We start from the raw sequence: 15,138 nt of genomic DNA, 5'->3' as shown, positions 1-15,138 counted from the left end.
CTGCCCAGGGAGGTGGTGGTGTCACCATCTCTGGAGGGGTTTAAGAAAAGCCTGGCCATGGCACTTAGTGCCCTGGTGTAGTTGCCATGGTGGTGTCAGGGCAATGGTTGGACTCGATGATCCCAGAGGGCTCTTCCAACCTCATTGATTCTGTGATTCTGTGGCTGCAGGTTATCTTCTGGGATGCTGTTGGGAAGGGCTGTGCCCTTCGGTGTGCTCCTCTCCCTTCAGCTGATGATTGAAACAGCAGGGCAGAGATTTCCCTGCCTCTGCTGTCGAAGGAGAGGGCTTGTGTGGGATTTACTCACCCGACGTGATGGGTGATCCCTGTTTTACAGCCCAGATGAAAATTTTGTGGGTTTCTTGGTGTGCTGGGGAAAGTGACTTGCAAATACCTGGGCTTAGTGCATGGTTCTGATGCTGGGTCTACATTAGAACGGAACCGGATACATTTTTTTCCCCTTCCTTGAAAAATCTTTGCGGTTTGTATCTGCAAAGAAAAAAAGCTGCTGCAAAAAGTTCCTTTTTCATAGAATCATCGAATGGTTTGGGTTGGAAGGGACCTTAAAGATCATCTAGTTCCAACCCCTCTGCCACGGGCAGGTACACCTTCCACCAGACCAGGCAGCTCATCCTTTCTGAGAAAGATGCCTTCAGCTGAAAGCCATGTTGTGTAAAGCCTTTAGAAGAGGCTTGTTCAGTCCTATTTTCCATTTGTGTGCCTGACTTACCGCACTCCCTTTCCATGGGCAGCATTCCTGCAGGAGCTGTGGGCAGATGGGTGCCCTGAGAGGCAATTAGCACGTGGGTGGGTGAGCGCACACCTCAGGAATGACCTTCTTGAAGGAATATGTTGTTGTGCAAGTGACATGCCATAGCGTTCAACCATGGCATGTGTAAGTTGTTAATCAGCTGTTCCAGATCCTTATTCCTCCAGGAAGGACTGGGAAAAAAAAATCATCATTGTCTGAATTGTGTGTAAAATAAAATCAGGAGCTCCTGCTGTGATGGGTTCATGGAGCCCTTCCGGCAATTTTAGGTGGAGTGTGGGTGGAAAGATAGGAATTAAAATGAGTTACTGTCATCTTGACTTAGGCTGCTGTGGAGCCCCTGTCAGTGCTAGTGCTGTAGGAATGTCCCTATGAGAGGAGTTTGTGCAAGGTTTAAGACCATGAAGGGACTTTTTTCACTGAAATTTTGGTCGGATTTCCATGCAGCTCCAAGTATTTTTGTACGTTGGGCAGAAGAGATGAAAATTCAAGACAGCTCTGCAACAGCTGAATAAAAAAGCAAGACATTGGTGGTTTTTCACAAAATCCCGGAATCAATGAGGTTGGAAGAGCCCTCTGGGCTCATCGAGTCCAACCATTGCCCTGACACCACCATGGCAACTAGACCAGGGCACTAAGTGCCATGTCCAGGCTTTTCTTAAACCCCTCCAGAGATGGTGACTCCACCACCTCCCTGGGCAGCCCCTTCCAATGGCTAATGACCCTTGCTGAGAAGAAATGCTTCCTAATGTCCAACCTGAACCTCCCCTGGCCAAGCTTGAGGCTGTGTCCTCTTGTCCTAGTGCTGGTTGCCTGGGAGAAGAGGCCGACTCCCACTGCACTACAACCTCCCTTCGGGTAGTTGTAGACTGCAGTAAGGTCACCTCTGAGCCTCCTCTTCTCCAGGCTAAACACCCCCAGCTCCCTCAGCCGTTCCTCGGAGGTCAGACCCTCCAGACCCTTCCCCAGCTTGGTCGCCCTCCTCTGGACTCGCTCCAACACCTCAACATCTTTCTTGAAGTGTGGGGCCCAGACCTGGACACAAGGTTTGAAGGCATTATGTAGTTCTGAATGCCTTAGAGTCTCTTATTGCACGACGTTACAGTAGACCTTTTGGGAGTAGCACTTCTCATAATCTCGCGGATTAGTTCTGGATGCCTTGATTGGTTTGCTGGGTGACTAATATCTATTTGTCATGGTCACGAGAGAGCAGTGCACTTTCGTTATATCCCTCTGCAGTATTTTCTCCCAACTGCCTCCTGCTGCGCCCAGAGGTGGAGGTTCAGTGGCCAGAGCACGTGAAACTTCCCTCGACTGGACTTTGTGAAACTTGAGTTTGTTGTAAGGAAAATGCACAACTTACTTAGACAAAATACTCCTTTTTTCTTAGCTAACAGAGAAAAGGTGCTAGTCGGTTTGTATTTCAGACTTCACAGTTGTGACCTGACTTCCTTCCTCAAACTTCTGCGAGCTGAGGGCGGGGGGTTGCTTGTGCTTGTGCAATGTGAAGCCACTTCCCTGTTTTAAAGGGTGATCTTGATGAGCGCAGCCATGGGTTGGGGGGAAGCAGCTGTTCTCCAGGATATTTTTACCATAATCCATGTGCTGTTTCCTGCAACCAATTGCCCCTTTCTGGCAGAGAAGTGATCGTAAGACAGTCAAATTAATTCCTAAAACTACCACTTTTAGGAACAGTTTTCCTGTGCCGCTTCTCTGTCCCTTCTGGATTTAATATCAATTTTTTTTTCTTCTCATCTGTCATTTTTTTTCTGATCTGGGATACATGAAAGCACTAAATGATTTCATTTGATAAGGACAGCTTACAACCTGTTGAAGGACCTGAATATTGAGTGTTCTTCTAGTCAATGCCATCCAGCATTTTAAAACTAATCCTCAAATTCACCTTTTTGGCTAATTTTTTATAAAATAAACTCTTGAGTTTCAAAAGTTGTTACTGTGATGTGTTGCCCAACCAGAGTCGTAATGGATTACAAGAAGGATTTAATTCCTTGAAGTCGTACCGAGTTAATTTTAAGCTGCGTATCAGCACTTGAGATTTATTTTAAATCCTTAACTAATTAAAAGATTGCATTTTGAAAAGAAATAAATAAACCCCCAAACCTGGGAGCGTGAAAACGCACCCGTTTGGCAGCAAAGCTGCAAACCTCGTGGTGGTCTTGTGTCAGAGGCGTCTCTTTTAAAAGGAATTGTGTTTAGAAATGTTGAATTTGGTCATTTTACAGGCTGGTGGGTTTTTTAATCCCCTGCTGCAGGCTTCCTGCTCTTCCCTTTTGGCAAAGCCCCCCAAATATTGTTTTTTAAAGCTCTTCTGTGTACAGCTAATCCCGCACGACGCCAGGAACGGGCGTCCCCAGCTCCGGAGAGGGGAAGGCTGCGGGGAGGAGGACGCCTGCGGTGTAGCCTGCAAGGAGGGGGTTTGCAAAACTGGCTTAGAGAGGTGGGAGAGTAACACATTGGAGTTAAAACCCCCTTTAGCTTTGCCAGGGGAGGGTCAGGTTGGACATCAGGAAGCATTTCTTCTCAGCAAGGGTCATTAGCCATTGGAAGGGGCTGCCCAGGGAGGTGGTGGAGTCACCATCTCTGGAGGGGTTTAAGAAAAGCCTGGCCATGGCACTTAGTGCCCTGGTCTAGTTGCCATGGTGGTGTGAGGGCAATGGTTGGACTCGATGATCCCAGAGGGCTCTTCCAACCTGAGTGATTCTGGGATTCTGGGATTGTCCTTTGACAGCCCCCCCGATCCCCTCTGCAGGGTCACACTTTCTAATAGAAGGGTTGGGGTTTTTTTTCCAAAGTGGAGCAGATGAAGTGCCTTTAGAAGGTTGCTGAGGAGAGCTCTTGCTCTGTACGTGCTCAGGAAAGCGCTGTGGTTTCCTCCACCCTGCGAAGACGGTTCCGTGTCGCCGACCACAAGTCGGTGGCTGCTCTGCAAGCGGTTGGGCTTCTCTGAGCAGCCTTTTGCAGCCACCCTCTACAGCCTCATTTATCCTCATCTTGCCGGTTTGATGCTATTCTTTGTGGAGCCTGGTGACAGCTGAGTTGGTCCCAGGTGTAGAGGTTGATGCTGCTGGGCTGTGCATCGCCCTGGCGTTGTCTTCTTCTGCCAGAGCCTGGGGAGCTGGTGTGTTTGCAGGCAGCCTGATGTCTCCTTCTCTTCTCTTCTCTTCTCTTCTCTTCTCTTCTCTTCTCTTCTCTTCTCTTCTCTTCTCTTCTCTTCTCTTCTCCTGTGCTCTGCTTGCTCGGTTTTGTAAATTTTTGTGAATGAATATGCTTGAGGTTGCTTGAAGTTATTGCATCTCCCACACTGCTTCTAAACGACATCTCATTTTCCCCATCCTTACTCTGTCTGTTCCCTTGTTAGAAATGGTTTTTGTATGTCTCCATCCACATCCAGGCAGGAAACGGGTGCGCTTCACAGATGATGCAGATGAGCGTCTGTTCACCTGTAACATGGTGCAAAGATATTTCTGCTCGGTTTGGTTTAACTTCCCCTTTGTGCAGCTGCAATTTCTTCTTGATCCAGACGGCTCTGACTCGAGAAATGGATGCTGTCCTTGTCCAAACCAGCCGTGCCTGTGCATCCATCTCCAGTTCCTCAGCTCAATGGCAAGGCTGAGCTTTATTCTAGCTCGGTGACAAGGCTGAGCTTTGCTCTAGCTTAGAATCATATCATAGAATGGTTTGGGTTGGAAGGGGCCTTAAAGATCATCCAGCTCCAACCCCCTGCCACGGGCAGGGACACCTTCCACCAGACCAGGTTGCTCCAAGCCCCATCCAACCTGGCCTTGAACACTGCCAGGGAGGGGGCAGCCACGGCTTCTCTGGGCAACCTGTTTTCCAGTTAATTTCCCCATTTGAGGAAGAGGAGGCTATCTTGGAGCTTTGGGAAGGGGACTCGCTCCCCCGTGGGAGCTGGAAGCCCGTGGCTGCGCTGGTCCCTTCTGCTTTCGGGCATCAGGAGCTCCCTCTTGCCACAGGCTCCCACAGAGCCTTGGTTGCCTCCTTGTCCTTGCTGCCCTTCAGGGAGCTCATGGCAGTACAAGGTGGCTGCTTTAAAACCTGAGCTCTGCTGGAGGTGATCAGAAGCAGGCGGTGGGCTGCCTGGTCCCTGCGGTCAGCTGGCTGCCGCGGGCAGTTGGCTGCTGCCGCTCGTGCTGTTCAGGTTCATCATGATCAAAACTGAAAGGTGACGTTTGTGGTTTAATTTGTTCAAATTGAATTTTTTTTTTCCTCCCTCCAGTAATAAATTACTGTAAAAACTCTAAACTAAGCTGACAAGCGCTCGTGCAGCCTGCAAATAATTACCATAGGCTCCTCTTGGAGGATTACTCCGAGCCCTGCCTAGGAGCAAGAACAGGTAGTCACTGACGTCTCACAGTATTAGTCACATTTTTTTCTTTTGGTTTAATTCTATATTTGTATTTAGCCTGTAATGTGACTTCTGAAATATGTTCATACTCCTATGCTCTGCATGGTTCTTTTTTAATTAGATAAATTAAAACGGATGGGCTATACATGTCAGGTGGGTGTATTAATTTTTTAAATCCTATTTCACATTATGGCATCCAAGAGGGATTACAGAGACTTTAATTTTTGAATGTCTGATTTATGGCTTTTCATCTACAACGCTTTCACTTCTAATAATTTCAAAAGCGTTTGAATCACTGAGTCTTTTTTTTGAACCCCAGATTTGGCTATTTAGGAAACAGTGGTGGTTTTGTTTCTGTAACTTAGTCTGTTTGGGTGTATATCTTGTTTTCTTGCTGGTAGAGGCCTTCAGAGAGGCAGGTACAGATCAGGGGTGGGTGGCTGTCGCAGTCTGTATTGGCAGTGTTTATTCCTGAAAATACTATTTTATACTGCACAACTGTCCCCTAAAAACTTCCCATCTAAGCAAAGTACTTGTGATAAAAACAAATTAGTGACCAGCAACCCCATTCAACTGAAGTTGTCGCTGGGTTACCTTGAGCTGTCACTGGTCGCCGTTGTGGAGCACAGACAAACCCAGAGCTTCACCGTGCGGGCAGGGCCCTCTCCCCAAAACGCTGGGGATGGACAAAGGGGTGGTGAGATCCGGGCAGCAAAGCATCCCTGCATCTGAGGGGGAGCAAAGCCCTCCCGTGCTGAACCCCTGAACCCTTGTCTTGCACCATCAGGGAGTTTCCAGCTAGTTGGTGCTGGAGAAGAGCGGCTGGTTCGTTTCATAGAATCATAGAATGGTTTGGGTTGGAAGAGACCTTAAAGATCATCCAGTTCCAACCCCCCTGCCACAGGCAGGGACACCTTCCACCAGACCAGGTTGCTCCAAGGCCCATCCAACCTGCCCTTGAACCCTGCCAGGGAGGGGGCAGCCACAGCTTCTCTGGGCAGCCTGGGCCAGGGTCTCACCACCCTCACTGTCAAGAATTTTTTCCTCATATCTCATCTAAATCTACCCTCTTTCCTCTACCGAATCATGAGATGAGTCAAATTTCATGGAAGTGTCTGGGTATTACAGCTCTCTTCCTTGTTTCCCCCCTTCAGACAGGCAGAATTGACAAGTCCTACCCAACAGTGTGTGGCCACACGGGACCGGTGCTGGACATTGACTGGTGTCCTCATAATGACCAGGTCATCGCCAGTGGCTCTGAGGACTGCACCGTCATGGTGAGTGGATTTCATTTGTTCCGATGGGTCGCGTTTGCTTTGTGCTCAAAATGCCACTGCAGATGACACTTGTATTTCTAAAGAGGTCTCCTGTCCCGATGCTGGGGACAGAGTTCTTGCTGATGTGAGAGTGGTCAGGGGTGTTCTGCAGACCACAGTTTGTCTCAGCTTAAGAAATGATGCTGACTGGGCTGCAGGACCTAGCTAAAAATTGGAACCAAAGTAGCAGAGCAAGCTGTGTTACCTGTGTAACAGCAGCATCTGGGCTCTCACAGCTGGCATTTTATTCTCACGTTATGTTGGAGAAGGTGCAACCTCAGGCTTCTGAGAAGAATCTCTTCAGCACTGAGATGGCACTTGGAGTAACCGACTTGGCCTGTGTCTTCCTGGCTTTGTCTTCAGTTGCTTTTGCATTTTTCCTTCCCCTGGGGATTTGTCTGATGTTTGGGAAGAGGAAAGAGGAGAAAGAGTGCCAGTCAGTGGGAAGGTGTTTTGATTTGTAGTGCTTTGCAGAAGGCTGAGATGGTTCCTTACCTCAAATATCCTAATGGATGTAGTGGTGTGTGTTGGGAAGAGGTGGGCATTGGAGAGGAACAAGCCCATCAGGTTTCAGAGTTGCTTTAGCCCTTGGTTGAAGGGTGGTGCTTTCATTTTTTTCCCATATCTACAGGTTGTGAGTAGATGTTAAAAGGGTTTTTTAAAATAAATAGATAAAAAATAATCCAAGTTCTGCACCTGCCAACCTTGGTCCTGAGACCTGTGTTACCTCAGTCAGAGCCCACTGAACAATAGACGACCTTGCTCCGGGATGGACGTGGAATCCCGTGTATGCAAACACAGCAGAATAAGTGAAAGAAAATCCTTGTGAGATGAAATAATGCCAAATAACTTCAGGGATCTTTGGCCATATTTAGAAATGCTGTAGGCTGAATGTTATATTGAAATCTTATTATAGATCATGTCAGATAAATTCCTTTGCTTCTGTTCATCGTTAAAATGTTTGGGAGGGGATTCATCCCGAGAGGCTTATCCTGGGACAGCTCCTGCCTGTGATCTCTCAGTCTTGGAAGCTGAAGCATGTTAACAAAACGTACTATATTTAATATTAAATAAAACAACAAGCTTCTGTGTTTGTAACATTCACTACTGGGCTAGAACTAAGCTTTGAAGGATGCAGGAGTGTTCCTCCAGAAACCAGGATCCAGAAGGGCTGCGAGTTGGAAGGAACGGTCTCTGAAACGTGAGCATGGACAGAAGCCGGCGAAGCTGAGGTCCAGAGCTGCTTCTTGGAGGCAAAACCAGTCTCTCATCCAAGTGCAATGAGAAGTATGTTGTGAGGCTCCAGAGGGATTGAACTATGTAGAAAAACCAACAGTGTTCAGTTACAAGTTGTCCAAATGCTCTTCACGTAGACACAAACTGTCTGCAAGAAGCTGAGCCTACAGCTGGCCAACGAGCTCCGTGGGGCGTGGGTTCACGGCAGGTTCTCTGCTCTGCTCTGGGCCTGTCTACCCACGACAGAGGGAGGGGTGAGCTTCCTCGCCCTCCCTGGAGACAACACGTGTGGGGAAGGACACCGTGGTGTAGCTGGCTGCGAGTTTGCACACTCGTGTTCATGTGTGGTACCTGTTAGCGTGGCCATGTCTTGAGTGGAAGGCAGCGAGCCCCTGGGAAGGTGAAGGAAGTGAGTCCTGGCTGCGCTTGAAGGAATAACCCTACGCAACTCATGATTTGGAAGACGTTAGGTGCACGTTAGCTGCAGGTTTAGGATGCAGTGAAGCCGAGTGCCAACAGCAGTGATGAAGAAAGCAAAGAGGACAAGGTAAAGACTTAAGTTGAACCTCCTGTGAAGCATCTCATAACTTCTGATGGGAAATGATGTATCCCAGATGATTTGGGACAGTTGTTAACTGGGCCGGACAGAGCTAGAGTGTGTAGCATAAAGACCAACCCTGGCCTGGACTGTTTGGAAACAAACTGGATGAGCTAATGAGCCTTCCCATTTTTAATTGCTTTTCTGTCCTGGCACGAGTAATTTAGCATCCTGTTTTCTTCGCTTTTCTTCAATAAAGGTTTTGGAGCCCTGCTTCCTGAACAGCCTCTCACTGAATAAACTCATCTTACGTTAAAGGATATGTGGTTGTTCATCAGCTCTGAACTCTTCGTTAGCCAACGTGAAAGGAGAAAAAGTGATGTGGTAGAGGAAATCACGTGGCTTTCTGCAGGAGTGCCAGCTGCCTTTAAAAAAATACCTTCTGTTTTTAAAGACCATCTGTGCCTCGGCACTCAAGGATTTAGGATCTTACCAACGACAGAACTCATCAACGTCAGCGAGACGTGTATTGAGGGAGAGAGCGTGGCTTTGAGATGCTGTCTGACCAATGTCTCCGAGATGAAGAGGGCTGATTCCCTGCACCGTAACTTTGAACCACCTGCAGACTGTGCGTTGCACAAGGAAGGTTGACTTGGCCCTTTCGAAAGCAAGAAGCATTTTCATATAAATAAAAACTCAGGTTTGTAGAAGGTGGAAATACCCTGTGAGCTGCATATAAACCTTGAACGGGTATGGTCTTGGAGATGATTAGACCAGGGCTTGAAGGAAGGCACTGGGAAAGATGATGTCTTTTTCTGATAGTGCTTAGCTTTGTAGCTTGGCTGGCTTTAGGGGTTTAGCTGTTTGCAGCTGCATCGAGATTTGTCCGATGAAAGGCACTTGATAGGTGTGATCTGACAGTTTGGGGTGATACACTCGTTACTTCTGCTGTCACATCTGATGCATTCAGAAATTACAGAATCACAGAATCATCTTGGTTGGAAAGGACCTTTAAGATCATTGAGTCCAGCCATTAACCCAGCACTGCCAAGTCAACCAAGTCAATCACAGAATCAATCAGGTTGGAAGAGCCCTCTGGGATCATCGAGTCCAACCATTGACGTGACACCACCATGTCAACTAGACCATGGCACTAAGTGCCATGTCCAGTCTTTTCTTAAACACCTCCAGAGATGGTGACTCAAATTATTTGGAGGTAGAGAAGAAAAAGATGGTGGGGGACAATGCTTAGGACAGCTCACCCTTGCAAGACCACCTTTGTGCACGGCAGGGTGCCAGTGGGCAGAAGCACATCTCTGTCTGATCCCAGAAGAGGGAAAAGTCGAGTGGACCTCTCCAAAACTCCACCTGCTTTCTCCTCTGTGGGAGCACAGGCTCGTGGGGCAGCGAAGGCTCTTCCTTTGTCCCACTCTGGGTATTCCCTGGGGCACGCGTTGGCCAACGCGTTGGGGAACGCGCCCTCCAACGTTGCCAGTTGGAGGGTGAAGCCAACAGATTCCTTTAGAGTTGGCGAATACAACTGGTTTGAAGTGGTTCAAGATACCATGAAATACTTGTAGCCTGCAAGTGTTTGAGCATTTCCTCTCTACCCCTTGGTCTGTTCTCCAGAACATGGCCATTTCATCCATCCAGCGTGACACAAGAGCCCTCATCAGCCAAGCGAGGTGAAGCAGGTGATGGCAGTAGCCTCTCCACCCCATTTGCTGGTTTCTTGCCAAATTTCTCTCTTCTTTTGCAGAAGGGTGGGACGGGGAGGCCCCATCTCCTCCGCCCTCAATTGCTCTCAGAAAGACTTCCTTTAAAACACTGTGGCACCTTCTGTGGCCTCCTCTGGTGTTCTTTTTGAAGAGTGATTTTCTTGTGCCAACAAATAAGGAGTTACTTAAATATTCATGCTTGGTATTCTGCTGAATGACTGTAATGTACTGCAGGTTTTTTAATTCAGCTGGAAAATGCTCGATTATATAAAGGCTTGTAGATGGTATCAGAGGGCCTTTGTCAGCTGTGGAAAATTGGCTTCATCAGAAGGTGAATACTAATGAGTTCGCATGTAATGGCCAGAGTAGAATTCATTTGATGGAGCAAATTGTTTTAAAAATTAAATCAGACCCTTGCAATGACCTGGGACACCAGCCTGAGCGCAGCCAGTTACCACGAGGTGCCAGGGCAGGAGGAACCAGGACCAGCTGGCTGTGGAGAAGGTCTTGGGGCTACAAAAAATGGGTGCACAAAGTGCCTTTTCCTGCAGCGATACATAGATAAAACCCAGGGCTCAGGCTCATTTGTTTGCTCACGTGTGGGTATAGGAATTGATGTTGTTTCTAGAAATTGCCTTAATCTTCTCTGCAGGTTGGTGCAGAGCCGAAGAGGCAGGTTTTGATTCTCTTTAAAGGGTGTAAAAAAAGAAATAAGTGCTGAAAAAATTTGCTTTATTTTCTTTCTAACACGCTGTTTGTGCAAAACCTTCCCCTCCTGCTCTTCCTCTGAGACCCAAACCCCTCCGCACCGCCGTGGCGTGACTCCACTTCCTCCATCACAAACAAACCAGCCACGTTAGCTTAAAAAAACCCCACAAAACCCAAAAACCCCGACAAGCAGGAGAGTTGATGGACTTTTACTGGCGTCCAGTTAATCTCGCAATGTTTTAAGGCTTCTGTTGTTACTCATCCCCTCCAGCAGGCTGGGTCCTGAATTCAAAGTGCCTGAATTTGCCCCGTGAGTCTCGTTCCATCCCACGCCGGAGCCAGGCACCCCACCCCGCGCAGGAATGAGTGGGCCGGGGCGCTTGGGAGCATCCCCGGACCTTTCACACTCTGGGCTTCTTTTTTTTTCACAATCCCAAACAGGATTATTAGGTCAATAGTTTCTGTAATCTGCAGGGGATTACACCAGTCTGCAGCTGCTGTAAACTCTCAGAGCTTTCCCTTAAAGAAAAAAAAATCCGTCCTCCAGAGGCTTCTAAAAAATCCTTTTCATTGATATTTTTGCCTCTAATACCTCCCTCTCCTCTCCCACCCCCTGCACTCACTGGCTCACGTTTAAACTTGGGCCTGGAGTTTTCTGGCACACGAGTTACTTGCACAGAAGGGTCCCTGCGCCGGTCCCAGGACAGAACTGGGGTTGGACTTGATGATCCCAGAGGGCTCTTCCAACCTGAGTGATTCTGGGATTCTGTGGCTGCTCTCAGGTTGTTCTCCCCTGCCTGGCAAGAAGAAAGCTGCTTCTGTGAAAGTGGATGGCTTCGTAACCCAGTTTTATCATGTGATGGGCAGGTGAAATGGTTTGGGGCCGTTCCTTGGAGAGTGTTGCTGGGGGTGCAGTTGCTAGCAAAGGTGGGATAGAAGTGGAAGGGAGCAGGAGTTGGAAGGGAGCAGGACAACATCCTGCTTCACCAGGCTGAACAGCTCCAGTTGGCAACCCCGTGTTTAAAACGTGGTTGCTGGTAAGAGCCTTGGTTCGTGTCAGCTTGTTGCTAACACTGTTTCAGCAGGCAGGAGGAGGAAGAGGGATTTTCTGCCCTTGCAGAGAAATTCTCCACTGAGGTTTTGTGCCCGTCGCGGGTCATTCCTCCTGGGGTGCTGGGAGGGACTGAGAGCGGCTGCGCCGGTGAAAAGTGAAATCATGTTGGGGTTATTAGAGGTGAGCTGGTATTTTCGCATCTTGGTGGGTTTTATTTAAGCAGCAGCCGTCCCTGCGAGAAGGGAGAAACTGGGATTAGCACAAAAATCCACGTCACCCTCACGCATGTCTGTCTGCCTCGCCCCCGAAATCTGCTCGGCTGGAGTCTGCTGGCTCTGACATCTGCTCGGGCACCCTGGGCAGGGGCTGGCAGCTCCTGTTCTCTACTGCCAGAAAAAGCAAACAATAGAAGGCGAAGCAAATGTGCTCTGATGCTGCCACCTACCTCTAGGCAGCTCTAATTGCTCATTGATGGGCTTTCTGTTTAATTTTTTAATACACTATATGTAGGTCAGGTTCAGTTCAAAGTGATTGTCCAGTGCTGAACTGCAGGAGTAGTTTTGGTAGGTGGGATCCTGCCGTGGGGCACGGGGTGTTGGGTTTTGTCTCTCCCCGGTCCCTGCCAGTTGCAGGAGCCGCTTCCTTCAGTGCATAAACCTTGCTCTGACTGCGCAGCTGGAATTGCAATGCCCTGCGATCCCTGAGGCCTGTTCCTCCTCCTGATGGCACTTCACAGAATCACAGAATCAACCAGGTTGGAAGAGACCTCTGGGATCATCGAGTCCAACCATTGCCCTGACACCACCATGGCAACTAGACCAGGGCACTAAGTGCCATGGCCAGGCTTTTCTTAAGCCCCTCCAGAGATGGTGACTCCACCACCTCCCTGGGCAGCCCCTTCCAATGGCTAATGACCCTTGCTGAGAAGAAATGCTTCCTAATGTCCAACCTGAACCTCCCCTGGCCAAGCTTGAGGCTGTGTCCTCTTGTCCTGTCGCTGGTTGCCTGCGAGAAGAGGCCGACTCCCACTGTACTACAACCTCCCTTCAGGTAGTTGTAGACTGCACTAAGGTCACCTCTGAGCCTCCTCTTCTCCAGGCTAAACACCCCCAGCTCCCTCAGCCGTTCCTCGGAGGTCAGACCCTCCAGGCCCTTCACCAGCTTGGTCGCCCTCCTCTGGACTCCTTCCAACACCTCAGCATCTTTCTTGACTTGCACCAGAAGGGTTGTGTAACCGAGCAGGCAAGAAGCGAACAGGCAGCGTGCTGCATTCCACGCTGGTGTCTGCAGTGCTGACTTGGGCTGCTTTAACCTTTGCCAGGACCAAACCGCTCTTCCCCAGTTAATGGCATCTGAAAGGATGCCAAAACATAACGTGAAAACTAATTGCCGGTATTTCTAAAGAAATAAAAAGTAGGCACCAGCATAGCTGCAGTGTCATCCCTCCAAGGGACGAGCATAACTGGCCCAGGTTGCCCAGAGAAGCTGTGGCTGCCCCCTCCCTGGCAGTGTTCAAGGCCAGGTTGGATGGGGTTTGGAGCAACCTGGTCTGGTGGAAGGTGTCCCTGCCCGTGGGGAGGATGAGGAAGCAAACGAGTAACGTGCTCTTCAGAGGGGGTGGCCCTTGGCTAACTGTCTTTCCTCTCCCCTTCCCAGGTGTGGCAGATTCCCGAGAACGGCCTCACCCTATCCCTGACGGAGCCGGTCGTGGTGTTGGAAGGCCACTCCAAGAGGGTCGGCATCGTGGCGTGGCATCCGACGGCACGCAACGTGCTGCTCAGCGCAGGTACGAGTCGCCGGGGCTGGGGGGTCGACAAGCGTCCCTCCCTCATGTTTTGCTTATTGTTCCAGACTTTATTTGATCTGCAAGTTTCGTCCGCTGATAACTATTCACATCTGCACTCTCCTCATCCCTGTTCTCATGTACTTTCATAAAAGGCCCAACTGTTTCTCCTGTTCACTGACCCCTTCAAGGTGTCCCAGAGTCTGGTTGCTCATTCCCTAAGCTTTAATATTCAGCATTTTCCAGATTGTCTCCTTGACTGGTACCATCTATGCAATGAGAGTCTTTTGACCACTGAAAAACAGTCACATTATTATGGAAATAAAATGGATAAGTCATTATCCATTAGCACGGTCTGAGGCTTTCCTAGCATGACCCTGAGGCTGGAGCCCAAGAGAAGAAGCCAGTCCTTTCAGCTGGGCTGTGGGATGAGCTGTGTGTTTTCTCCTGATGTAAATGCCTTCTGACGTACCAGTGTGGTTTTGATCTCGTTTCCCCAGAAATGCTGGGAGTTGCAGACCTTGTGGCAGTTAATGGAATGGAACTCAGGGTGAGAATCATAGAATGATTTTGGTTGGAAAGGACCTTTAAGATCATCACGTCCAACCGTTAACCCAGCACATCCAAGCCCACCACTAAACCATGTCCTCAAGCACCACATCTACATGTCTTTTAAATACCTGCAGGGATGGTGACTCCACCACTGCCCTGGGCAGCCTGTGCCAATGTTTGATAAATTTAGACCATACAAAAGGAGGTGGTGATTTTTCTTAGGTAGCTTCCTCAGACTCCTGGACTCACCAGCAGCAAGATATGTGTGTCCAGGCAGTCTGGCCAGGATTTCTCCTAAGAAACACAGAGGAGAAGGGATGCTGTCAGGTCATTGCAGTCTCCAGGGTTCCTCCTGGTGACAATGAGTTGATTTTGGAGGTCTTTCACGCCCTTTGGGAGTTCAGAGCGATTGTTGTCTTTTGCCTTGTTACATGTTCTCGCCCCTCCAGAGCCCCAGGAGGAACTGCTCAGTCACACCTGCGCTTCCCCTCCCCTCCCTGGTCCTCCAGTCCTGTTCTTTATTTCGCTGTCCTTATCTTAGGCTTTATTCTTTCTCCTTTTGCTGTCTGCTCCTTGAACAAAACCACCCGCCTGGTGGTTGTAGCCCTTGTGAAACTGCTGACCTCAGCTTTTGCTGCCTGCCATTCTTTTTTCTCTTTGTTCTGCTGTGTCCCCTGCTGTCACTCACCCATTTTCCATCCATGTCTCTGACCTGAGAAGGCAATGACTGGCTGCCAGCCAGCGTTCTCACGTATAGAAGCGTTAGAACATCGCCTCTTTGCCCTTGGTGTCTCTTGCTCTGTAGTCCTGCTGTTGAGCCAAGACCCAAGAGCTCCTGCGTGAAGCTCCTGCAGTAGCAGTGACCAGGACACGCTTTCACAGCTCCTTCAGCTGCACCAGTACCTCCTGCTTTGCCCTTCAGCTTCTTCTCTGCTGGGGACCCGTGACTTCTCTGCAGGCAGCACGTGGCTGGGGTGGTGGCTGTCTGGGGGAGCGCTGCCCAAATACTCCCACATAAACTCCCTTTGTTTGGGACAGCTACAGCACCTCTGAGAAGGTGCTTGATGCCTTCAGGG

General features: G+C 49.2%; 1 protein-coding gene across 2 annotated transcripts in view; it reads left to right on the top strand.

The window, feature by feature from the left end:
• The window catches only part of CORO1C (coronin 1C), a 55,201-nt gene that overhangs the window by 31,758 nt on the left and 8,305 nt on the right, over nt 1-15,138 (top strand). For both annotated transcript variants that reach the window (XM_068412479.1, XM_068412480.1), the window contains exons 3-4: nt 6,312-6,434; nt 13,384-13,513. In XM_068412479.1, the coding sequence (XP_068268580.1) occupies nt 6,312-6,434; nt 13,384-13,513 (253 nt within the window). The remainder of the gene's footprint in view (nt 1-6,311; nt 6,435-13,383; nt 13,514-15,138) is intronic.

This window comes from Nyctibius grandis, chromosome 14, assembly GCF_013368605.1.
Source record: "Nyctibius grandis isolate bNycGra1 chromosome 14, bNycGra1.pri, whole genome shotgun sequence".
Classification (NCBI taxonomy): Eukaryota; Metazoa; Chordata; class Aves; order Nyctibiiformes; family Nyctibiidae; genus Nyctibius; species Nyctibius grandis.
This window is presented reverse-complemented; position numbering and strand designations above follow the sequence as displayed.